The 25,416-nt window shown below is 50.7% G+C and overlaps 1 protein-coding gene and 3 long non-coding RNA genes across 7 annotated transcripts; 3 read left to right on the top strand and 1 right to left on the bottom strand.

Moving 5' to 3' along the window:
• Positions 1 to 140: 140 nt before the first annotated feature.
• LOC125961514 (uncharacterized) lies at positions 141 to 10,092 on the bottom strand. Its single transcript, XR_007472311.1, has 3 exons — positions 9,999 to 10,092; positions 8,510 to 8,610; positions 141 to 310 (listed from the first exon to the last, which is right to left on the bottom strand). It is a non-coding gene; the product is annotated as an uncharacterized LOC125961514 (long non-coding RNA).
• Positions 10,093 to 13,269: 3,177 nt separating this feature from the next.
• LOC125961510 (uncharacterized) lies at positions 13,270 to 14,118 on the top strand. Its single transcript, XR_007472303.1, has 2 exons — positions 13,270 to 13,819; positions 13,918 to 14,118. It is a non-coding gene; the product is annotated as an uncharacterized LOC125961510 (long non-coding RNA).
• Positions 14,119 to 14,532: 414 nt separating this feature from the next.
• Positions 14,533 to 16,696, top strand: LOC125961512 (uncharacterized). 4 transcript variants are annotated; one of them, XR_007472309.1, is made up of 3 exons: positions 14,533 to 14,593; positions 15,746 to 15,902; positions 16,531 to 16,696. It is a non-coding gene; the product is annotated as an uncharacterized LOC125961512 (long non-coding RNA). The 4 variants fall into 4 exon arrangements; XR_007472307.1 differs by lacking the exon at positions 14,533 to 14,593 and adding an exon at positions 14,786 to 15,041; XR_007472306.1 differs by lacking the exon at positions 14,533 to 14,593 and adding an exon at positions 14,786 to 15,065.
• Positions 16,697 to 18,355: 1,659 nt separating this feature from the next.
• On the top strand, positions 18,356 to 18,881 carry PRM3 (protamine 3). The gene has a single exon (XM_004270179.2). The coding sequence runs from the start codon at positions 18,410 to 18,412 to the stop codon at positions 18,668 to 18,670; it is 261 nt and encodes an 86-aa protein (XP_004270227.1). The 5' UTR covers positions 18,356 to 18,409; the 3' UTR covers positions 18,671 to 18,881.
• Positions 18,882 to 25,416: the final 6,535 nt, after the last annotated feature.

The following is a 25,416-nucleotide window of genomic DNA, read 5'->3' as shown; positions in this document are numbered from 1 at the left end:
CCTCCCAGAGGGTTTCTTTACACCCTTTCCCACCCACCCCCTAGCAGAGGTAACCACTGCTCTGCCGTCTAGAAATATCAGTTAGCTGTGCCTGTTCTTGAACTGTGTACAAAGCAAGCAGTCACACGGTATGAGTCTCTCTTTTCTGGTTTCTTTCACCCAGAGTGACGTGGGTGAGGGTCGTGTATGACGTTGCATGATGGGCAGCTGCTCCGTTTTATTGCTGAGACGTGTCCTACTGTGCAGATATACCTCAGTTTGTGTATCCAATCTCCTGTTGATGGGTATTCGGGATGTTTCCAGTTTGGGGCTGTTAGGAACAAAGTTGCTGTGAGCATTTGTGTGCGAGTCTTTGCGTGGACACAGGCTTTCTTTCCTCTTGGGTAAATACCTAGGAATGGGGCTGCTGGGTCATCAGCTATGTTTACTTTATAAGAGATTGCCAAATGGTTTTCCTCGCTGGCTGCTCAGAGCTGTCTCTAGACCTCAGAGGCTCCACTCCACATCACAGCAAACCTATAAAACGACCCGTGAGCCACATTAAACATCTTTGTTTTTTTGGAGTAAAAATAGTTTTTTTCAGGGGCTTTTCTAATTTTGCTTTTTTAAATAATTTGGCCCGAGTAACTCATTTGCTCAGTTGGGTCTGCTGGAGTTTCTCAGCAATCACGTTTGGGCAGTCTGACAAGGGAGATAACTGAACACCCAAATTGTTTTTCATTTAGAGTAAGGTTTTTATGAATAATACATTTAGAACCCATGAATGTCCTTCCCTTTCTCAATGGATTTGTGAACTCCTTTGCACCCCTCAAAACCCCACTCAAAGGTCCACACATCCATGAAGGCTTCTGGTTATAGACAATGGCAGCCTCTCCTCCCCCACCCCACCCCCAACGCAAAGTCTGATGGCACACTCCCTTGGAGGAGAGCACTGGGCACTATCACAGTTAGTGCACCGAGGAGCGTATATCTGGAGTACAGGGAGTGCTTCACGCCTTCCTGGATGCTTGGCCCAGGCTGGATGCCTGGCACATGTTTGTTGATCTGATTTTTCCAGAATTCTCTGTATGTCAGATGCCCTTACCCAGAAATGCAGGGTCCGGTGGCAGAGGAGCTCATACCACCTTGAACATGGATGTAAGATACTAAGTGCTGGGGGGGCAAAGACCATGTTTTCTTCCAATTCTCTGAGAAGCTGTCTGTGACCCCCAAAGGACTGAGGGGGAGAATCTTTGATGGCCCTGGAAAGAGTGTTCCCTGGGAGAGGGCACTGGTGACTTGTAAGCATGGGGAACAAAGGAGGGGACAGAGGGGGTTCATTCAATGAGCATTTAGAACACACCATCGCCCCTGCACTGGGCCCTGGGGATGTGGCAGGAACAAGACAGACAAGGTCTAGGGGCAAAGCAAAGAAAGATGACTTTAGATGTGAAAGATGCGATAAAGAGGAGGAGCGAGAGCAGAAGCGAGGTCAGGGAGGGCCTCTCTGAAGAGCCAAAGCCCTGTATGGCAAGAAGCAGCCAGCCAGGCAAGGCTACAGGCCAGCGTGCTCCACACTGGGGAACAGCCAGTGCAACGGTCCTAAGGCTGGAACACCTTGCTGTGCTGGAAGGCTAGCCAGGTGGCCCTCGGCATCCCAGGTGTCTGCAGCATGCAGAGTGGCGGAGGTGAAGATGGGTGTGTGCAGGGGAGGGGAGTGGGTTTGTCTCAGGCCAGCTCTGGGGGCCCGTGGGACTTGGGGCTGAGGGGATTCCAGGCATAGTGACAGCCTGGCGCCTCTAAGTACAACCAGGACAACCCAAGTACACCTTTGGGTGGGTGGCAGATTAGACAAGGGACAAGTGACTTGTCCAAGGTCCCTTGGCACCCTGTGCATGCTCCCTCACTGCACCCCAGCCTGCTGGTCCTCTAGCACGTCCTGACTCCCCAAACTCTCTCCCTCCTCAGGGCTGTTCCACTGCCCAGAACACCCTTCCCTGTGCTCCTCCCAGCCAACTCCTACCTGCCCTGTCGGCTCTCAGCTTAAAGAACATTTATCAGAGACGCCACCCAGACTGCACCCCCAAATTAAACTAGGTCCTCCCTTCAATCTCCCTCTTACAAGCTTGACCTTTTCCTTTGTGGCGTTTAACACAATTGGCAATTTATTTTACGTGTGTATTTGTGTAAGTCTTTGTTTACCGAGGGTCTCCCCACCTGAGAGGCCCTGGGAGGCTCATGCTCTCTGCCATCTTGCCCCACAGCACAGTGCTGGCCCACGCTTACTACAGGAGGGAAAGGCCTGGATTCTAAGTCCAGCCCCCTCCGAGCCTCTTCCCCCTCTCCAGCTTCCTCTACACAGGGGACCCGAGTCCCCTTCCCCAACCTCTCCCATGTCCCCAAGATGTAAAAGCCCAGGTTATCCCCGATCCCTCTAATTACAGTGCCGCCCTGGAAGCCCACCCACCCCAGGGCCTGAAGGGATGACACAGCCTCCCCCCAGCCCCAGCCGGCCAGAGGAGCAGGTCCCTTGGCCAGAGGGGAGAGGGACCCACCAAGGGAGCCAAGCCCCTGGCCCTCTAGCACTGCCCCTTCCCCCGACTCCTCATGGAACACATCTGCACTTGTAGGGTTTTCCCCAGGTTTGCTCGTTACTAAATTAATTTTAAAAGGAATACACCAAATGCAACATGGAATTCTGATTTAGATCCTCGAACAGAAAGAGGACATTAGTGGGAAAACTTGAAATCTCAATAAAGTCGGTAGCATCTTTTTTTTTTTTTTTTTTTTGCAGTACGTGGGCCTCTCACTGTTGTGGCCTCTCCCGTTGCAGAGTGCAGGCTCAGCGGCCATGGCTCACGGGCCTAGCCACTCTGCGGCATGTGGGATCTTCCCGGACCGGGGCACAAACCCATGTCCTCTGCATCGGCAGGCGGACTCTCAACCACTGCGCCACCAGGGAAGCCCCAGTAGCCTCTTAATGTGCTGTGCTTCTAGTTTTCACTAATGTAATGTGACAACGTAAGATGTGAACAGTGGGGGAAACTGGGTGAGGCGGTTTATGGGAACTCTCTGTACTAACCTCGCGAGTTTTCTGTAAATCTACAATTATTCAAACAGAAGAGGTTTGGTTTCAAAAAATAAATTAAAGGAAAAAGAAAGAAAAGCAAGCCACCCATCAGATTGGTAAAAAAGGTAAAGTCAGACAATGCCAAACGTCCGTAAGGACTTGGATAAAGAACAGGGGTGTGTGTGTGTGTGTGTGTGTGTGTGTGTGAAGTGGGACAAGCACTCTGCAAAGCCAGGTAGCACCTGGGGTCAAGTTCAAAAAGGGTCTATCCTGCAGCCTCACAATCTTCTACTGCAGGGGCTCTCAGAGTGTGGTACTCAGACCAGCAGTGTCAGCATCACCTGGAAACTTATTAGAAATGCAGGCCCACTAGAGATTATCATACTAAGTGAAGTAAGTCAGAAAGAGAAAGACTAATATCATATGATATCACTTATATGTGGAATCTAAAATATGACACAAATGAACCTATCTACGAAACAGAAATAGACTCACAGACACGGAGAACAGACTGGTGGCTGCTAAGGGGGAGGGTTGGGGGAGGGATGATTGGGAGTTTGGGATTAATAGATGCAAACTCTTATATATAGGATGGATAAACAATAAGGTCCTACTGTAGAGCACAGGGAACTATATTCTATCCTGTAATAAACCATAATGGAAAAGAATATGAGAAAGAACGCATATATATGTATAACTGAATCACTTTGCTATACAGCAGAAATTCACACAACACTGTAAATCAACTAAACTATAATAAAATAAGTTAAAAAAAAAAAAAAAAAAGAAAGAAAGAAATACACATCCACAGGCTCCACCCCAGACAAACTGAAAAAAAGGAAAACAAAACCCAAAACAAGTCAAAGCCCTGGGCTGGGTGGCAGCAATGGGTGTTTTCACAAGCCCTCCAGGTGACTCTGATGCGTGCTGAAATTTGAGAACTACTAGTCTACCAATGTATTCTAGAGTAATCCTTGAGCATGGTCACAGAGAGAACTGGAATCAGCCTAAGTGTCCATCACGAGGAAATGAAGATATCAGGGAAAAGGCGGAGTGCAACAGTGCAGATGAGGCTCAGTCCCACTGACCTCTTCCTTGCGTGTCCACAGGGGTGAGTCTCACACACAAAACCCCGCCAACAAAGCAGGTCACAAGATACATGCAAAGGTTTCGGCGCCCAAAAGTGTTCTGATTGGGAACATACACGTATGGATATAAAGATGGGCCCAGGAATGATACACACCAATCTTCTAGGAGAGAGAGGGAAAGGGAATGAGGTGGGGAAGGAAGGAGTGGAAGGGGGGATTCAGATCGGCCTAAAGCGTTTTAAGTTTTAAGCCAGGGACTGGGGAGAAGATACTCTGCATGTCTGAGAAGCTTCGTGAACATGATTTTAATGAGTACATGCTCTTTAAAAGTGATTCATCGAAAAAAAAAAAAAAAAAAGTGATTCATCGAGACCCACACAAAGTTAAAAGTGAGGGCCCCTCATTTCAACCCCACAACTACTCTGAATGTTTGGTGAATATACCTGCAAAATTGAGTCTCTGCATTCTTTAAAAAATGATGAGTGTAATATGCTGGAAAAGACAAAACTATGGAGACAGTAAAGAGATCAGTGGTTGCCGGGGTAGGGGAGAGGAGGGAGGGATGAACAGTTGGCGCACAGAGAATTTTTAGGCCCGTGAAACTATTCTGTACGATACCATCACTGGGGACACATGTCATTATACATCTGTCAAAACCCTAATATAAAGCCATAAACTTTAGCTAATAATAACGTATCAATATTGGTTCATCGGTTATAACAAATGCACCACAGCAATGCAAGATGTTCATAATAACGGGGAAAGTGGGGAGGGGCTGCCGGGAGGGGTTGGAGAGGGGGTATATGAGAACTCCCTGTACTTGCTGCTCAATTATCTGTAAACCTAAAACCGCTCTTAAAAAAAAAAAAGCAATTCATTTAGAGAAATAAATTAACCCCCCAAATGAATGTTTTCTTTGATGATGGATGTTGTAATGTTTTGTAAAATGCACAGCAGCTCTCAGTAACACGTGGACCTCACCCTCCAGGTGCGTATTCTCCGAGCAGGTAGCCTTGCCACGGACCTGCTGTAAGTTTCTGGCCAGCCCCCGGTGAGGGGCACTGAGATTGGCTCCAACGCTGGCCAGCAGGGCTGCAACGAACTGTGACCTAGTCTCTGCTCATCCGTGACAGCTCATGGCTCATCACCGTGGGCCACACTTTCCAACGCAGGAGCCTCGAGCCCTGCGTGGCAGATGAACACCTGAAACGTGGCTTGTCTGAACTGAGAAGTGCCGTGAGGGGGAACCTACCCAGACCTCCCGGACTCGGCACAAAGAGAAGGTAAAGCATGTCGTCATTTCTATATTGACGGCAGCCGTCCCTCCTCCCGCCAGCACTGACACAGCCGCCCTTAAACTCCGCCCGGCAGCCCTTCTCCACGTGGCTCCCAGGACTCTGTACACTCTCCCAGCTCCCTCAGACCCGGCTGCTCCCCAGCTCCCCAGCTTCCTAACACTGGGGGGCCCCAGGCCTAGTGCTTGGGACTGTCTTTGTCTCCATCTCCACTCACCCCCTTGATGCTCGTAGTGGGCCCCCAGAGATGTCCCCATTCTAATCCCCGAACCCATGAACATGTTACCTTACATGGCAAAAGGATTTTCCAAGTATGATTAAATTAAGCATCTTGAGATGGGGCGATTATCCTGGATTGTCCTGGTGAGACTAATGCAATCACAAGCAACCAGAAAAAGGGAAAGAAGGAGGGAGGAGGAGAGCCAGAGTCGGAAATGTCTGAAGATGGAGGGGAGAAAACACCATGAGCCAAAGAACATGGGCGGCCAGAGGCTGAGAGAGGCAAGGGAACGGATTCTCCCCTGGAGCCTCCAGAAAGGACTGCAGCCCTGTGGACACCTTGATTTTAGCCCCATAAGACCAATTTTGGAATTCTGACTTGCAGAACAGTAAGGTAATAAATTTGTGTTGCTTTACGCTGCAAGTTTGTAGTATCAATACTATGTCACAGCAGCAATAGGAAACCGAGACAGTGATATGATCCATCTCATAATTTAAATGCTGACAATGCCCAAATGTATCACCTCCAGCCCTGACGTCAGGTTCAGAGCACCTCCGCTTAGATGTCTGAATTCTGGACCTTTTCCCACAAGCCTTCTCTACTCCTTGCCTCCTACATCTCAGCTGATGGCAACTCCATCCTTCCAGGTGCTCATGCCAAAAGCCTCAGCTTTGGAGAGTCCTTGACTCTTCTTTCTCTCTTGCTCCCCTCATTCAGGCTGCTAGTAAGCCCTGTTGGCTCCATCTACAAAACTGAGCCAGAATCTGACCACTCCTCGCCAAGCCCGCCACTAACACCCTGCTCTGAGCCACGATCGCCTCTCCTCGGCATGATGGACACAGCCTCCGAACTGGACCCTCTGCCTCCACCCCTGTCCCCCACGTCCTTCCAACACAGTAGCAGCAGGGGGGCCCTTGAGTCAGAGAACGTCATACCTGTGGTCCCCATCTCCTTCAGAGTAAAGGCCAAATCCTTAGCATGGCCGACAAAGCTATCCATACTGTGCTACCCACCCCCGACCTCTATGACCTTGTCTCCCCCAACCCTCGCCTCTCTCTGCTGCAGCCACACTGGCCTCCTTACTGTTCCTTGAACACGGCAGATACATTCCCAACCAGGAGCCTTTGCACTGGCTGTTCCCTCTGCCTGAGTATATTTCCCAGATATCCACATCACCGACTCCCTCACTGCCTTCAGGATTTGCTCAAATCACCTTATCAACAAGGCCTAGGACTTCCCTGGTGGCACAGTAGTTAAGAATCCACCTGTCAACACAGGGGACATGGGTTTGAGCCCTGGTCCGGGAAGATCCCATGTGCCACAGAGCAACTAAGCCCGTGTGCCACAACTACCGAGCCCACACTCTAGAGCCCGTGGGCCACAACTACTGAGTTTGCATGCCACAACTATTGAGCCCACGTGCCTAGAGCCTGTGCTCCGCAACAAAAGAAGCCACCGCAATGAGGAGCCCACGCACTGCAGCGAAGAGTAGCTCGTTGCAACTAGAGATAGCCTGCGTGCAGCAACGAAGACCCAACGCAGCCAAAAATAAATATAAATAAATAAATAAGTTTATATTAAAAAAAAAGAAACAAAAAACAAGGCCTGCCCTGATCACCCTGAATTGCCACTCATCCCAACCACCCGCAGCAAGCCCAGCCATCCTCATCCTGTTCTACTTTCTCTGTTTTCCTCTCAACATACTATATGATTATTTATTATACTTATTGCTCTGTTGCCTGCACTAGAATATAAACTCCATGCGGGCAGGCATCTTTGTTTTGTTTATTGTGCTTAGAACAGTGCTCAGCACAAAAGGCATTCAATAAATATCAGCTGAATAAACTTATAAAAGGAAAGGTATTGGGGTATAGGTTAACAATTCTAAAACCACTATACATGCATGCTGGAGTTGAACATAAGAAAATGGACGGTGGATGGTAGGAGCCAGGTCTCCCACTGTTGGGGTAAGAAGTTAACAGCTAAGCAAGGGGAGGAGGCTGGAGGCTAGAATGATCCATGTGGTGGTGGATTAGGGTTAGAGACATCAGGATGAACTTATGTTTAAAAGTGATACAGATGGCTACATATACAGATATTTATAGATTTGTATACATACACAGGTTAGTATATACATTATATTCCCCAGAGAGCCTAGAAGAAACAACACCCCATAGCAACGAGCACACCTAGTATCCAGACTTTGGTTTCTAACACCATTCTCCAATAAAAGGAACTAGGGCTCCTTGGAGAAATGGTTGATTCTAGGTTTAAAGCAGGAAATACACAATATGGGCCTGGGGTATCTAACAGGGCCAGAAAGTAAGGAGGCATGAAAAACTCACAATGATGGGCCATGTCAAAGGGACACAGGGGCCAACTGAAGAGCTCCTATAGGCCGAAGTGGGAACAATTTGAGCAATACAATAAAGTAGTATTGGATTATAACCCACAGTATGAAATATCCATGAGCCTATACTGATGTAAATATATGACTGAATAAATAAATGAGGGAGCACAGGCACATTTCCAGTGCAGAAGAATTTCAAATAATTTATGTATATACTCTGCCCTCAGGGAGGTGGGGCATAACTTCCCAGCCCTTACATGTGGGATGCACAGTGACTCACCTCCAAATATTGTATTAAATGAAGTAGAGAAACCTGACACACAGTGCCTCAGTCAGGTGATAAAGGTCAACTTCAACCGTTGTAAGGCAGCTCAAGACCATGTGCCCTTGTTAGGAGGTGGGGAGAATGACCCTTTCCCTCTGTGATCTTCCTCCTCCAAACACATAATCCCCAGTCTAATCATGAGAAAACATCAGACAAATCCTAGTTGACATTCTGCAAAATACCTGAATAGTGCTCCTCAAAACTGTCACAATCATCAAAGACAAGTCTGAGAAACCAGCACAGTCCAGAGGAACCGAAGGAGACATGATGATTAAACGGGATCCTGGAACAGAAAAAGGATATTAAGGAAAAACTAAGGGAATATGAATAAGGCATAGACTTTAGTTAATAACAATGCATCAAAATCGGTTTATTGTGACAAACACACTATCCCTAATAAGATGTTAATAATAAGGAAAACTGGATGTGATACCCTGAACTAGATCCTGGAACAAAAATGGGCATTAGTGGAAAAATTGGTGAAATCCAAAGAGAGTCTGGAGTTGGTTAACAGTAACGTTCCGGCGTTGGTTTCTCAGTTGTGACAAATGTGCCATGGTGATATAAGATGTTAACAACGGGGGAAACTGGGTGAGAAGTAAATGGGAACTCTCTGTAACTAACTTTTCAACTTTTCCCCAAAGAAAAGTGTATTAAAGGAAAAAAAAATAACCTGTATTAAAGGAAAAATAAATAACCTGACAACTAAATGGGATCACGGCACGTGGCAGTTGCTCAGGTAACAAGGTGACGTGTATTATGAGTTTCCATTATTTTTTTCCACATGATGGAAATAACTCATCCAGTATTCAGCAATGCCATGGCCCTTAGGTAAAAAATTCCAAACAATAAAAAAATGAATAAAGTAGAAAGTGAAACCTTCACCACTGCTAAGTCAATATATTATATTCTGGACTTTTCCCTATGCTTATGTAAACATTTATTTAAAAATTTTTACAAACGTGGGGTGACACCCTACATTTCATTTTGCTTAGAGCTGATAACACTGTGGACTTCCTTTCATATCAGGGCACATAACTCTACTGTTCTTTTTATCTTTTTTAATTTTTATTTTATATTGGAGTAGAGTTGAGTAACAATGTTGTGTTAGTTTCAGGTGTACAGCAAAGTGGTTCAGTTATACATATACATGTATCTATTCTTTTTCAAATTCTTTTCCCATTTAGGTTATTACAGAATATTGAGCAGTTCCCTGTGCTATACAGTAGGTCCTTGATGATTGTCTATTTTAAATATAGCAGTGTGTACATGTCAATCCCAGACTCCCAATCTATCCCTCCTCCCTTCCCCTTGGTAACCATAAATTCATTCTCTAAGTCTGTGCGTCTGTTTCTGTTTTTTAAATAAATTCATCTGTAGCTTTTTTTTTTTTAGATTCCACATATAAGTGATATGTGATATTTGTCTTTCTCTGCCTGACTTACTTTGCTTAGTATGATAATCTCCAGGTCCATCCATGTTGCTGCAAATGGCATTGTTTCATAGATACAATGGAATATTACTCAGCCATTAAAAAGAATGAAATATAGTGTTCTCCTGAACAGCTGCAATATGGATGTAACAATGGACCATTTCCTTAAGGTCAATAGTAAGGTATTGCCAATTTTCTTCCCACAAACAGTGCTCTAGTGGGCACCCTCCTACACACACCTTCATGCCCACATGTGGGAATTCCTGCAGGACAGACCCCTGGCTGCAGAATGGTGGGCACAGTGGCACATTTAAAACATTGTCTTCCTACTGCTGATCATCCTCTCGTTACCCTGAGAATGAACTGCCTGGCTCTGTCCTTCTCAAAGGCAGAGGGGAGCATGTAGCCCCTACCCCTCCCTTCATCTCTTTGGTGACATCTTCCCTTGATCCAGGCAGCCGCGGTGGCCATTGTGACCTCACGGATGTGGCTGGGAAGGGGGGGGACACAGGACACACCATGTGATTGACCAACTGGGACCTCAGAGGACAGAATTGGACATCCTTCTGAGATTCAGGTTGTGTTTGAGATGACAGGAGTCTTGGGGATTTCTCAGCAGAGCTAGGGCAGTGGGCAGGGAGAGGGTGTGTGACATTTCAAAAGTCGTAATCTGAAACCATGATTTTATATTTGAAAATGACAATAAAAGAATTTTACCACACAAAGCATCCATTTATTGTTCAGTTCTTCAACAAATATTTGGATTTCTTTTATGTACTGATTATTCAGTGCTAGGATGGCCTCAGTGAACAAAATTAAGTTCCTGATCACACAGAACTTATATTCTCCTTGGAGACAAATAATAAACTCAATAAGTATGAGTTAGTAGCAAGTGCTGCATTATTTAGGGTAACAGGTGGCTGCTAGAACCCAAAATCCCAACATTTCTGGTGGCCCCCGCAGTCCTCCGACTCCAGAGCAGACCAAACGTCCCATCCCAGAACTCCGAGGGCCTCCTCTTTGCAGGACGCCTCACCTGTTTCTGTGATGATTTGACTCATACCCATCTCCTCCACTAAACCGTAAGGCCGAGAACTGCTTTCTCCTCTGCAGCCACAGGGGCCTCCTTTCAGTTCCAAACTTTTTCCTGTCCCCCTGCCGAGTCCTCAAACCAATGGGCTGCTCCCGCCAGCCAAGTCTCGGCTCACATGTCCCTTCCACCGAGCGGAGTCCCTGAGTGACCGCTCCCTCCCCAGCTGGGAGACCCACATGGGACAGATGTTGGCACACCTGGCTCCTTCTTCTCACTCAGCTCTCAGCTCAAATACTGCCTCCTCAAGAAGGCCTGTCCCCAGCATCCTAAACTAAACCTCCAGTCAGCTGCTGTCATATCAACTGATTCTACGCACACTTGTAATAAAATTCAAAGCCTTTTGTTCAGTTGTTTGTTCACTTGAATAATGCCGTCTGTCCCAACTAGAATGTAAGCTTCTTGGGGGCAAGAACTTTGACCTCTCTTGCTCATGCTGTAATCCCACCGCCCAGAAGAGTGCCTGGCACAGAGTAGATGCTCAATAAAAACCTGAGTGAGGGAGGGATCTGGCCTGGGTGTCTCAAATTCCTCAACAGCAAAACAGGGTAAATTCCCATCTCTGTCATCTCATGGGGTTCCTCCGGGATCATGTAGGTTATCTTCAAAAAGTACTAAGTGTTACAAGATTGGGGGTGATAATTTTAAGTCAGTCTAGACATGAGTCAATAATCGAGAATTTACTGCTGACCTCCTATGTGCCAAGTGCAACATGCTTGTAACTTACTGGACTTCAGCTTCAAATTCATGGTTTTCCCACCTTGCTGTGGGTTGCAGGGTGGGGTCCTGGAAGTTTCTGGGTGCACCCCCTCTGGGTATTAACTATCCACTGGCCCCGTTCTCCTTCCTAAGAACCACAGCTTTATCCTCAGAGGCAGGGTGCTCTCATGGTAAGGAAAGTGATCAGAAGAAGTTGCTGGGTGGGGGTGTCTGGGAAAGCTCTTTATAGAGTTATAACTCCTTTGCCCCCCGCCCCCTTTCTTCTTCTTCATTTATTCTTGCACAGTGGATAGAGCTGAATTTCCAGCAGGGCCGAGGCTAGCCCTTAATGTGCCTTTGTTCAAATTAGGAAAGACTTCCACTGTGAGCAGTCTAATTAGAAAAAGATAGCTCCCATGGGCAGAAGCATGCTTATGGGTGCTGGGCCTGGCCTGCACCATTCAATCCCCTGGCTGAGAGCTTTGAGCAGTACACGAACTGCACAACCATCCATGGCAGCCCTGATTTTGGACTGCGAGGCAATCTTGAGGATGGAAAGTACTTGCCTAGGGCAGAGGCGAAAGATAAAAGAAGTCTGGGCCCTTGTTAAGGGTGGAGTCCCTATACCAGCCCTGGAAGGCCTTCCTCCTGACTTTCCCCGGCCCCCCCCCCTTTTTTTTTTAATCTCCATAATTTATTTTGAAATAACTTCGAATTAGAGAAAAGTTGCAAGAACCATACAAAGAACTTCCCTTCATCCAGACTGGTCAATTGTTAACATTCTATTCCATTTACTCCACTCCCCCTCCCTTCCTCCCTCCCTCCCTCCCTCTCCCTCTTTCTCTATGTAGATACGCACCCCTTGTTACTGTTGTTTTTCTGAATCACCTGAGAGCAGTTGGCAAACATGATACCCATTATCCCCAAATACTCCAGCGTGTGGATCCCCCAAACAAGACACTCTAATGATCATCGAAATCACCTCTGACTTCTTCAATGAAACAAAACTTCTATGCCAAAGTCACTTCTTTTGGTTTCCTGTTATAGCTAATGAAATCGAATTCTAACCGCTGCCCTCTTTATCCCTAAAGTTCATGGGGATGTGGGAAAGGTTAGACGAAGCTGAGAGTGGTCTGGCCCTGTCTCGCCCCCCTCCACCACAGTCTCTGCTCCTCCGCCTGGGCCTCCTTTTGATTCCTTACACCTTTCAAGCACCTTTCAGCCCCAGAACCTTTTTTTCTTTCAATTGAGGTAAAATTCGCATCATGTAAAATCCAGCCTTCTAAAGTGAAAATTCAGTGGCATTGAGTACAATCACAACGTTGGGTAACCATCGCTACTCTCTGGGTCCCAAGCATGTTCATCACCCCAAAAGGAGACCCTGCCCCCGCTGAGCAGCCGTTCCCATTCCAGCCGCTTCTAGGCAACCACCCACCCATCTCTGTGTCTCTGACTCTCCCTCTCTGGACATTTCACGTGAGTGAAATCACACACACGTGCTGCCTCTGATCTTCGCAACAGCTGTTCCCTCTTCCCAGATGCTTTCCCACCTCCCATTCTGACTCATCCTCCTTAGGAGGCTTTCCTAGGGCCTCTCCTGAGGTCAAGCACCACCCCCCCCAACACGCATTCTCATAAAAACCTGAAGTTCCTCTCCTCGGCACTTTTCACAATTATAGTTACTCTGCGTGGTAATTTCATTCACGTTTCCTGTAGTTAGACTGTAAAGTTTATTAGGCAGGAACACGTCTGCCTTGTTTATCACTGTGTGCTGGGGTCTCGCCAGAACCTGGCATATAGCAGGTGTTCAGTGATGCTTTGCAAACTGACTGACTAAGTGAAGGAGCGAGTGAGTGTCCTTACAGGGAAGTCACCTCGTCTCCCCTCCGCTGATGACCCGGAGGCCCACACGCATCACGTCCCCGCCCTCCTTCAGCGAGGGCCTCCCACATGCCCATATATGGACATGATGCAGGCCGGCTCTGGCCCTCTTCTGTGACGTCCAGGCCTCTGTGACCTTACAGTGAGCAGGGCCCCTGCCACACCTATAAGAGGCCCAGGGGTCAGCCCCTGGCTCACAGCCCACAGAGTTCCACCTGCTCACAGGTTGGCTGGCTCAACCAAGGCGGCATCCCCTGCTCTGAGCATCCAGGCCGATTCCATCCGTCACCATGGCCAGAAACAGATGCCGCAGCCCGAGCCAGAGCAGATGCCGCCGCCCGAGGCGCAGATGTCGCAGGAGGATACGGTGCTGCCGGAGGCAGAGGAGAGGTGAGGGGGTCCGCTCCGCGGGTGGGGGCCGGGGAGCTGGGGTGGAGTGGGGGTTCAGCCCATGCTGAAGTCTGCTCTCGCCCCCTCGTTCTCCGCAGTGTGCTGCCGCCGCTACACCACCACAAGGTGTGCAAGACAGTAAGCGCCCAGTAGCAAGACCACCACACTCCTGCCTGAAACGCTACCAGCCTTCAAGACCCTCTTGCCACATCTCGAACATGCCACCATTCCGATGAAATGAACAGCAGCCTGCCAGCGAACAATGCCGCCTGTCAATAAACGCTGAAGGAAAAATGTCACTCTCGTCTCTTTACTTTCAGGGACTCAGTGGCGAGGAGGGCTTGGGGACACCGGGAAGAGGGGACGCGAGGGATGGTTGTCGCACGGGATCTTGTTTCCAACTCTTGACTACTCCCAAGTCACAACCCAAATCTGCCTCCCCAGCCACCCCTTTACAGGCCCCACGGCCGTGCTGGTTTCTGAACACACGCTCCCCAGCTCTGTGCTCAGTGGCTTTCCGCTGGCAGCCTGAAATGGGCCACAAACTGGCAAGTGCTACCAATCAAGACTGGCTTGCCACCCCTACTCCCCACCCCCGAGAGCCAGTAAACATTTCCCAGCTCAAGCTCGATTCACCAGCCGTCACTACATCCCACCAATTCCCCAAGGTGCCAGATGCCGAAATTCCCGTTTTTTAAAAGATGCCTCTGTTTGGGTACAGTGAGAGTAACCTGTCCAGACAGTGGTTGAGCTAAGCTTTCATTTAATCCTCGGGTACAACATCACCCCTGGCTGAGGAAACAAGATAACTTGGTCCACTAACCATAGGATACACTGAGATATGCGAAGGTGGTTCACAAAACACTTCCATCGCCTGGCCTCAGAGAGAGCTGTCAGATCTTTTAACACAAGAGCCTGGGTCACGATCTCATTGCAGACCAAAGCCCAGGGCATTTCAGCAGTGACCAGAACCCTGACCCAGTTGCCTTGACAGGGCCACGCCTTCCATTTATAGAGCACAGGTACTGGGCATTCGCCACTTCCAGGCCTCACACCCAACCTGCGAGGCAGGTATTGACGGCCTCGTCTTTGCAGGTGAGGTCACTGAGCTGGGAGATGAACTTGCTTCCACGACCCAACTACTAGATTGGTTCCACAGCCAGTCAGAAGATGCTGGCAGGACGGCTGAACATGGGCCCCCGGGCAGGCTCCAGCTATGGAGGTTCTGACTTAGCAGGGTCTGGGGGTAAGGCCTGGGCATTCGTATTTTGAGCAAGTGCCCTGGGGGAGCCTGAGGGCACTAATATAAGAGGCCTCTGTATTAGTTTCCTATCACCATTGTAATAAATTACCACGAACTTCATAGCTTAAAACACAAATTTATTTTCTCACATGGGCCTTATGGCGCTAAAAGCAGGGTGCAAGCAGGTTCTGAAGGCTCTCGGGAAGCATAACCTTTCTCCTAGTCTTTCAGCTCCTAGAGGCCTCTGGCTTTCCTGGGCTCGGGGCCCCTCCCTCCGCCTTCACAGCCAGTGGTGTAGCATCTTCAGATCTCTTCCTGTGACCCTCCTGTCTCCCTCTCCCATCTTATAAGGACCCATGTGATTACACTGAACCCACACTGAATCTTCCATCTCCTTAAGTCACTCACATCCAGAAAGTCCCTTCTGCACGTCAGGTGACAGTCACAGGTTCAGGGCTTAGGGCACAGACATCTTTGGGAGGAGGCATTAATGTGTCTACCACATCCTCCCTGCAGTTGCTATGACTCCGATTCTAGATTTTAATGGGTCATCAAAGTACAGTGAGAGGTGCAGGAGGAGGCCAGAGGTGGAGGGAAGAGGACACATTTGTCCCCGGGGCTGGGGAGGGGGCGGAGGGCCAAGGGCATGGAGTCTGAAGCCCAGCCTTGCCTCTTACTTGCAGGGACCATGAGCAAGTCACTTAACCTCTTCGTGCCTCAGTTAATGAGTAAATGTATGGAATTTCCGGAATTTCTGGCATAGAGTAAGCACAAGATAACTCTGTGGACAGATAAGCCCCACCCCGACCCCTGAGAGACCCCGGCACAGCTGCAAAGGCGGTGAGGAAGCTTCCGGAAGGACTACGTGTGGATTCGCACCAGCTGGAGGGGTTGGGGAATGAGGGCTTGGATTTGGACAAGAAGGCTGGCGCTCTTCTTGTGAGAGTCCCCCCGTTACGAGGCACAGGGACACGTTTTATGGGCGGGGCGAGGGGCGGCTGCTGTGCTCTGTGCTGCTTTCACAGAAGGTGGGGGGACTTATACACACCTTATACACAAGGCCCCAGAGAGCTGCCGACAGACCCGACCAACACTGTTAACAGTAAGAGCAGGAGGGCAGGCCTCAGCCTCCTCCCCCTACCCCCAAGGCCAGCTGCAGCCTCAGCCCCAGCTGCCCCACCCATGAGCATGATGGTCGGATGCTGCCTGAGGAGTCCGAACGAAGGTCTCCGTCCGCAGCAGGGCTCTGGGCAGCAGGGCAAAAGCGAGCACCTGCATCAGGTGCAGGAGCTGAGGCTGGAGGATGTCCCGATCTACGGGAGGACCCACAGAGGCCCTATCGTGACAGACAGGAGCCACAGGTGGGGGGCTTGTGCAGTGCTGGGACCCCACCCTGTCTGAAAGCCCCCCAAGCCCATCCCCACCCAGATTCCCCAGATGGCCCCGTAACTAGAACTTTTTCCAAAAGGCTGCAGAAGGATCGGGAGGAGGAGAAGATGCATAAGGCAGCTCCCAGCCTCCCTGGGCCCACCAGGAAGAGTCGCCTGCCAGGAAGCACCTCGCGAGACCATAGCAAGTCCCCCTCGAATGCCCAAACCCCAAGTTTGCAAGGAGCCCACAAGATTTTGAGTAAAATGAGCAAAAGTCATTTGCCAGATAAAGCTTGAGATAAGAAACTTGCTGGCCTGTCAGGGTCTCCATTATGCAAACGGCACAAACAAGGCTTCTATTCACCATGGGGTCAGGGGAGGAGGAGAGGGTCAGGGCAGGGGCCTCATCCCTGAGTGCTGTGCTGGTGTGTTACCCTGTGACACTGTGCGTGTCCTCTCACCCGGAGCCATCATGATGCCCAAGGCCACACTACTCCCCCCTTGACCTTTCCATTTCCTTGTCATGGAAACATGATGACAAAAGTGTGAAAATGTGACCCGTTATGAGATGGGAAGCAGGTCTAGCATGCTCCAGCAAGAACAAGGCCAGTGTGGGGGGAACAAAAGGCAAGGGGCAGAACTGGGTGAGGCCTTGTGGGCCGCTGGGATTCTGAGATGGGACCCTCATTATCACAACAGGGCCATGGAGGCTCACGGGCAGAATCCATTCCTGCCTCTTCCGAGCTTCTGGGGGCTCCTCGTAATCCTTGGCGTTCCTCTGCTGTGGCCGCATCTCCAGTCTCTGCTTCCTGTGTGAAATCTCTCTGCCTCCCTCTTAGAGGGACGCTTGTGGTTGCACTCAGCGTCCACCCAGATAACCCAGGATCATCTCCCTATCATCTCCCCGTCTCACTCGAGGCAGGGGAAGTTGGCAGTCAGAGTGGAGGGGTGCGGGGAGTGGTGGAGAGGGTCCAGAGACCCAGACACAGTCTTCATCACGTGGCCCCAACCAGCCCTACTGAGACCACACCAGGCAGGGCCGTTAGAACAGAGCCGCACGTGCCTCCTTAATCCCCTCGGAGGCCTTAGTGACCACGAGGCTGGACTAGAGGGGACCAGGCCCGACTCTGAATCCAGGCTCCACCACTGACTAGCTGTGGGACTCTGGGCTGGTTACTCAGCCTCTCGGAGCCTGCTCTCCCTTTGTAAAATGTAACAATCGTACCTACCTCACGGGGTACATTAGCTTCTTTCCTCTCAGCCTACCACAGCCACCGAGAATCTGGGACAATATCTGTATTATATGTCAGAAAACAGATTCCTAGTGCTCAGCAATGACCAAGGAGACTTAACCCCCTCCCGGGCTGAAATTGTGCGGGGTGGGCATGTGTAGCTAGAGGCTGGTGGCCCCAAAAGCTTACAAGCCGCTGCCTTTAAAGGGTGATTTTGGAGAACAGGAGAGAGTGAGTGGGGTTTTCTTTAGTTTTATAAAAGTATAGTGCACAAGTTTTAAGTATGCAGGTCAAGAAGCCAGACATTGCCAGTGCCCCCTGGAAGGCTCCCTCGTGGCTACTTTTCATCACATACTGTCAGCAGCTCTCTTGGGCTGGATACTTCTGGGATGTGGGGAGGAGTCTGTGTGCTCTCCTGCTTCTGGAAATTCTATCCCCAACTCTCATCCCAGCTAAAAGGGGGACTTTTGCCAGGGCAAACAAGGCCAGATGGAGGAGGCAACACAGCAGGGCGAGGCTGCACGGGTGTGGGCCCGGCATTTGGCCTCGATCCTGCCCGTATGTGGCAGGGGCTCAGTGGGACAGCTGGTAGCCTAGGTTTGAGTTCAGGTGTCGGCTCAGACTCAGGTATCCCAGGGTGACATCCCCTTTGTGATGTCAGCGCTCTGCTTACCACCCTCGCCGGCCCCTCCATACCCCACCAGTGGCCTTTCCTCCCAGTCCAGAGAGGCAGCCAAAGTGGGCGATGGGTTCCCACTGTGCCAAGCTCGGCACGGGCCACAGCTGGGGCCACGAATCCTCCATGAAGAAGTTCGTGGCCTGCGTGAGTCAGGATAACTTCTCCTTGTCGTCGGCGGGTGAGGAGGAGGGAGAGGCAGAGGGAGAGGCGGAGGAGCTCCCGGTGCAGGGCAAGCTGCTGCTGCTGGAGCCTGAGTGGCAGGAGGAAGGTGCCAAAGATGACTCTGTGGACCAGAAGAACCTCAAGCCCAAGCAGACGCAGTCCTGACCCATGACGTGGCCCGGGCAGAGGTGCCGGTCGCTGTTCCAGAGAGAAGAACTTTCAGAAGAGAGTAAATAAAGAGTCTCCAAGGAATCCTCCTCCCGCTGCTCTCCCCCCGCCGCCCCACCCCGACCCCGTGCCCGTGGCACCGCGCGCGCATGTGTGCGTGTGTGCAGGGAGGTTGAAGAGCAGGAGTCACTGAGCCCCGTCCCTGAACTCCAGCCAGAAGCCCTCACAAGGTCCACTCCCTGTGACTTCTCAGCCGCCGTCCCGTGCTGCAGGGGGTGGAGAATGTGGTAGCCTGGGCTAGAAAGTCACCTCAGCCAGTCCCGTCTCCAGGGAAGATTCCTCCCCGAGTCTGAGCAGATGCAGGCTGAGAGCGCCCGATGGGACAGTATCATCTCCCTCTGCAAACCCCCATTTTGCTGCTCTAACCATAAACGGTCTTAAAGAGCACAGACTTGGGAGGTCAGCAAACCTGCTTCCAATTTCTTTGCGCTCGCTGTGTGACACTGAGCAAGTCGCTGTCTGTCTCTGAACCTCAGCCTGCCCTCCCTGCCTAAGGGTGACATTAATAGCTACCCACAGGTCAGCGGGTCGGGAGAGATGACTGAAACGCTGGGTGGGACCGGGCCTGGCACGCAGTGAGTGTTTCACCAAGACGGGCACTGTTGTTGGAGCCACGGTGGTTCCATCCGACTCGCAGGCCCCAGTTTTGGGGGCTGAGCAGGTTGGAGGGGTCTGAGTCCTTCTCAGCCACTGATTCTTCTGCCATCCCTACACTCAAGGTGACCATCTGTACCCTCATGAGAGGCTCACTTCTGCCTTGTTCAAGGGTTCCAGCTGTGGGGGCAGAGCCAATGCCCTCATTAGAACAATGGGCAGAGGAAGCCCAGAGAAGGGGCCAGACACAGACCTAAGACCCAGACCCTGGGTCCACTCACTCTGGCCTTCTTCAAGAAGCATCGTAATGTGTCTGCTGCCCCTCCTGTCCCTGGCTCCCTTAACCTTTTTCTTTCCAATAGAAATAACAAATGTGATCTCCACCCTCTTCCCTCAATAGCCCCCAAGCACCAGCTATCTGAGCCCGAGAAGGATCCTGATCAGGGCTGCTGGGAGGGGTGGGGAGGCAGTATTTCCAGGGACGTCTCTATTTCTTTGGGGGCTGGGTGAGGGGTAAGGAGAGGCCTTGGGCTACTCAAAGAGGAGGCCACCACTGAGGCCTGCAGATGGCCCACGGCACCTGAGGCTTGAAGGAGGTGGCCCTGCTGTCTGTGACCACCCACCCCCGTCCTGACCAAGCAAGTCGGTCAGCAGCTTTGTCCTTCTGTCCAAGGCCTACAGATCCACCCGCCCATTCATCTGCCCAGCAAACATTTGTTGGGCCCCTACTGTATGCCAGGCACTGTGCCAGTCATACAGTATGGGCCCTGGGATCAATAAACACAGTCTCTGTCCCACTACACACTCGAGGCTGGGGAAGTTGGCAGTCGGATTGGAGGGGTGCGGGGAGTGGTGGAGAGGGTCCAGAGACCCAGACACAGTCTTCACCGCGTGGCCCCCAACCAGCCCTACTGAGACCACACCAGGCAGGGCCGTTAGAACAGAGCCGCACGTGCCTCCTTAATCCCCTCGGAGGCCTTAGTGACCACGAGGCTGGACTAGAGGGGACCAGGCCCGACTCTGAATCCAGGCTCCACCACTGACTAGCTGTGGGACTCTGGGCTGGTTACTCAGCCTGCTCTCCCTTTGTAAAATGTAACAATCGTACCTACCTCACGGGGCACATTAGTTTCTCAGGGCTGCTGTAACAAATGATCACAAACCTGGTGGCTTAAAACAAAGAATCGTATCCTTTCACTTCTAGAGGCCAGAAGTCTCGAGTCAAGGAGTTCTCTGGGCCACATTCCCCCGGAGGTCCCCAGGGAGAATCCTCCCTCCCTTGTCGAGCTCACGGTGGCTGTGGCTGCACAACTCTGATCTTGGCCTCTGGCTTCCCATGGTCTCTTCTCCCTGAGCCTTCTCTTCTGTCTCTTATAAGGACACTAGCCATTAGGGCCCACCTGGATAATCCAGGATGCTCTAAATATCCTGACATCTGCAAAGAGGCTTTTTCCAAAATGGTCACACTGACAGGTTTCAGGGGTTAGGATGTGGACACATCTTTTGGAGGGGCCACTGTTCAGCCCACTATGAAGGGTCACTAAAGCCGCCTAGAAGGAGTGGGGCCCGGACGGAGCCCAGCCATGTAGGAAGTGCTCTGTAAACGAGGGTGGTTTTCACCATGAGTGCTATGACATGTTTATTAAGAAATAAACTACAATAAGAGCAGACGATAGCAAAGTTGTGCACGAGCTATAGACAGGGGTAAGTAGACATGGGCTGGGGGGTCTGCCAGTGGGAGGGGAGATGGAGATGGAGGGAGTTTCCTGAGGGGAGGAGCAGGCTGAGAGTGGCCAAAAGCTTCGGCCAAGGCGTGGGGAGGGGTGGGTGGCTGTGGAGAGAACACCCGAGACTAGGGAGCTCCCACTGGGCCCCGTGTGCACACACAGGTGGGCTTTCTTCCACAGGAGGTCTGAGCAGGGATGCAGGGCCCTCATTAGCAGGGAAGGGAGCTGAGTCGGCAGGCAGGAATCGAGGGAGGAAAACAGTTTTCAAGGGCCTCCTGTGGTTTGACAGACATCTCAGGCTCACAAGAATACCAGGAAGGAAGGGATGACATTCCTTTGTCAGATAAGGAAACCAGACCTTGAAAACCAAAACGAACTACCCGAGACTGGACATCAGAACAAAGTGGGCTTTGAACCTGACTCTAAATCTCCCAGCTTTAAATCTTGCTGGGGAGGTGGGCTTGCCAGTCAGGCCCCGGGACCACCGTCAGTCCATGTGGTTATTCTTATCATCTTATCCAGTAAGTCATCCAGTCATTCACCCATCCAATTCATTCATGGATGTATGATAAATGGATGGGATAAACGGATGGATTTGCAAGTCAAGAGGACCTTAATGATTGTCTCAGGTCTATCCATGCCCCATATTCAAATACACATGAGCATCCAAAACCCAGCGGAGACAGTTAAGCGACTTTAGGAAGCACTCAACTATTAAAGGCTCCCTTCCCCATTCTCATCTCTTAGGATGAAAGTACAGCTAAGATGGCACCCCATGGCTCTGTTCCTGTGTCAGGTTCGCCCAGATGAGAAACGCCATCATGCATGGAACGCTAGAAGGAGGAAGTCAAACTCTCCGCAAGAACGTGTTACTACAGTGATTTCTATGCAACACTGATTAAAGCTTGTACACTGGATGACTTATCCTTGAGTCGGCATTTTGAGTTCATTAAACGTGTCATGTGTTTGGGGGCCTGGTTTGGAAGCACAAAGCAGGGAAGAGGTTGGGTAGGGAGGAGGGACATGCCTTGTGATGGGACCTCACGAAAGTATAAGGAACAAATCCTCACACAGGGTCACAAATGAATGGGAGGTGGAGACATCAAGAAGACTTTGGAGTAGATGGGCGACACTCTACTTGGGCAGAGCCCTCCTTTGTCCTATATGCTCCCATGTTCATGCACACAGGTGCACACACACACACTCACACACGGGATGCCCACGGGCCCACACACTGTTCGTGTGATCCACATGCAGTAGGCAGTCCAGAACCGTGGCAGGAAGAGGGGTGAGGTACGTGCATTTTGCAGTCCAGAGCATCCTGAGTTTGAATCCTGGCTCATCCTGTTTCCCTGCTGCGTGGCCTTGGGCTGGTGATCAACCTCTGAGCCTCACTTGTTTCAACAAACTTTACCAAGGGACCAAGTGTTTTCAGGGGCTGGGCTAGGTTCTGGGAACACAGAGGACACACAAGGCCCTGTCCACAGAAAGAACACAAACGTGTAAGCACAAGACTTGCCGGTCACAATAAGCAGTATCAAAGGAGCAAGGTCTGGATGTAACGCAGAGCAACTCTGGTGCAGCAGGGCTGGGGACAGAGGTCAAGGAAGGCCCAGTGGAGGAGACCTGAGGGAAGCACATTCCAGGTCAAGGGGACAGTATGTACAAAGCCCCAAGGAAGGAAAGAGCTTGAGGTGTTCCAAAGACTGGCGGGCTGGCACAGATGTGCAGGTGGCCGCCAGGGGGTGGCAGCACCAGGTGGGGCCAGGCCACGCAGGATCTGCAGGGCCTTGGGGAGCTTGGACATTTTATTTGGTGTGATAAGTCACTAGAGGGTCTTAATCAGGCAAGAGACAGGGTCTAGTGTCTTTGCTGGGTGGAGACTGATTGGTAGGGGAAAGAAGGGACAAGAGGAAGAGCTGTGGGAGGTCATGGCCAGGAGGGAGGGAGCAGGGCCTGGACCAAGGGCGGCACAGGAGACCTTCCTCTTGGAGGGCAGGTCTGAGATCTGAGATTCATGCTTCCTTCCCCCCAAACCTCCTGGTTCCCTGTTTAAGAACAAAAGCCACATAACGTCATGATAGTCATTGACACCTCAGTGCTGAAGAGTTTGGGAAGTGCTTCTAGAGAGCAGTTTTAAGGGAGGAGGTGGAGACAGAGGGTCAGAGGATAAGGTCAGGGACTTTGAGCCCCACTCACCAAAGGACTTCCCTATTCCCTGGACAGTGTCCTTTTATGATACAGTCACTGAAGGCAGGAGCTCTACTGTAGAGACATCAACTCTGTAATAGAGGAAGTGAACTGGGAAGCAGACAAACCGGGTCGCGTGTGTGGTTTATGGCCCCATCTTAACCCCACATTTCCCTGAAACCAACACTCAGAAAAAAGTGGTACAAATACATAGACATCCAGTCACATATACAAAGAAATTGCCGTTCAAACCCACTCAGACGCAGAGCCCGAGGTTCACGTGCGGACTCCCAGCTCCACACCCCCCCATACACACACGCAGGCTCTCACCCGCCTCCCCTCCCACGCACCGAAACACACACAAGCAAGCACGTGTGGGCACACAGCTGCCCTCCCGCAGGCAGACACACGACGACAAGAGGACAAAAATCAAACCACAGATTCATTCTTTCACTTGCTCGGTTTGGGGTGGGGCGGTAGTAGTTTGGGGGCAGGCCTGCGGAAAACCCAAATTCAGGAAACAGAGAGAAATAGATGCTAAACTCAGCCGCCTAGAGGTCCTGCACATTCCCCCCACCCCCACCCCCTGTGCTGGGATGTTGGGTTGAAGTGAGGTCTGAGAAATAGACACAGCCCCGCCTGTGGTGGGACTGCTCGCTCAGCTGCCCGGGCACCACTAAGGGGACCCAACAGTCCTGGGGGTGGCGGGGGGAGCAGCCAGGGAAGAGGGTACAGAGCCTGCGTTGAGATGCCCATTTGAGGTGTGATTCAGGAGGAAAAAGACCTCAAACTCTGTAGATTCAGCTCCCCTATTCCCTCGCTGGGTGACCCTGGGGCTGTCTCTTAACCTCTCTGAGCCTTATCTGCACCTCAGGCTTTGTCAAGAGGTCCAAGGCGCCATGCTGTTCTTGATCGCTACATCCCCTGTACTTAGCACATATTAGAAGCTCAGCAAATATTTGCTGAATAAATGAAAGAATGTGCAGGCATTAAAGCAACAGTGAGGGGCTTCCCCGGTGGCACGTGGTTAAGAATCCGCCTGCCAGTGCAGGGGACATGGGTTCGAGCTCTGGTCCAGGAAGATCCCACATGCCGCGGAGCAACTAAGCCCTGGCGCCACAACTACTGAGCCCGCGTGTCACAACTACTTAAGCCCATGTGCCTAGAGCCTATGCTCCACAACAAGAGAAGCCACTGCAATGAGAAGCCCGCGCACCACAACAAAGAGCAGCCCTCACTTCGCCACAACTAGAGAAAGCCCGCACGCAGTAACGAAGACCCAACGCAGCCAAAAATAAATAAATTTATTAAAAAAAAAAAGCAACAGTGAGATGCCACTTTTGAACCCAGTGAATGGGCAAAACCAGAAAAGTTTTGATAATAACAAGCACTGGGAGAACCCAGTGAAGCAGATACAGTTGAATGCAGTTGCCAAGGGGTCAATGTGCATGCACATGTTGGCAGGCGAATGGGGCAGTGTCTCTGAACATTTACAGTGTGCAAAGCATTTCTCTCATGTGCGCCAGGGCCACATGGCTTGCAAGAGCAAAAAACTGCAAACAACCCATAGGATGGCTAAATGAACACGCAGGTTCACTGAGGACTATCGTGCAGTTTTTAAAAGAATGGGGTTGATCTCTATGCTATCTACTCAGATTGCCAGGACATGCTGTTGGGTGAAAAGGGCTAGGTGGAGAAAGATATACCATTGATGGAGGGGAAAAATTCTACACAAAGAATTCTACACTGTACTTTTATGGGGGAAAATGCAGGTATGTAAGTGCTTAGAAAAAGATCTGGAAGGACATAGACTAAGCTGGTGCCTGGGGATATGTCTGGGGAGGAGAAATACTTTATTTTCCACTAGGAAATGAAAATCAGGGAGAAAAGGCATGAGCATCAGTGAAGTATCTAATAAGCGCTCAGCAAAGCTCTGTTGACTCTGGAAAAAGATAGCACAGGAATGCTGAATGTAAACTCTGCCTCTGGAACTGGTCCAGGCAAGGTGACCCAGAAGGCTCTCCTCGGTGGGACTCACCACCCCAGGGCAGGGAGAGGCCACGGCTAGCCACCCACTGCCTTCCCCCAGCCAAGCCTCTGCCTATAAACCAGCAGGGTGGCACCAGGGCCTCTCCTGCTCCCTGGAGTCTCATCTCCTGCCACCTGCCACTC

The sequence above is a fragment of the Orcinus orca genome, chromosome 16, assembly GCF_937001465.1.
Source record: "Orcinus orca chromosome 16, mOrcOrc1.1, whole genome shotgun sequence".
In the NCBI taxonomy this organism is placed as follows: Eukaryota; Metazoa; Chordata; class Mammalia; order Artiodactyla; family Delphinidae; genus Orcinus; species Orcinus orca.
The sequence above is the reverse complement of the archived record's forward strand: the minus strand, read 5'-3'. Positions and strand labels throughout refer to the sequence as shown.

Bases quoted from the DNA above. Each gene is read 5' to 3' on its own strand.
- PRM3 (XM_004270179.2), top strand. From the start codon at position 18,410: ATGGGTTCCCACTGTGCCAAGCTCGGCACGGGCCACAGCTGGGGCCAC.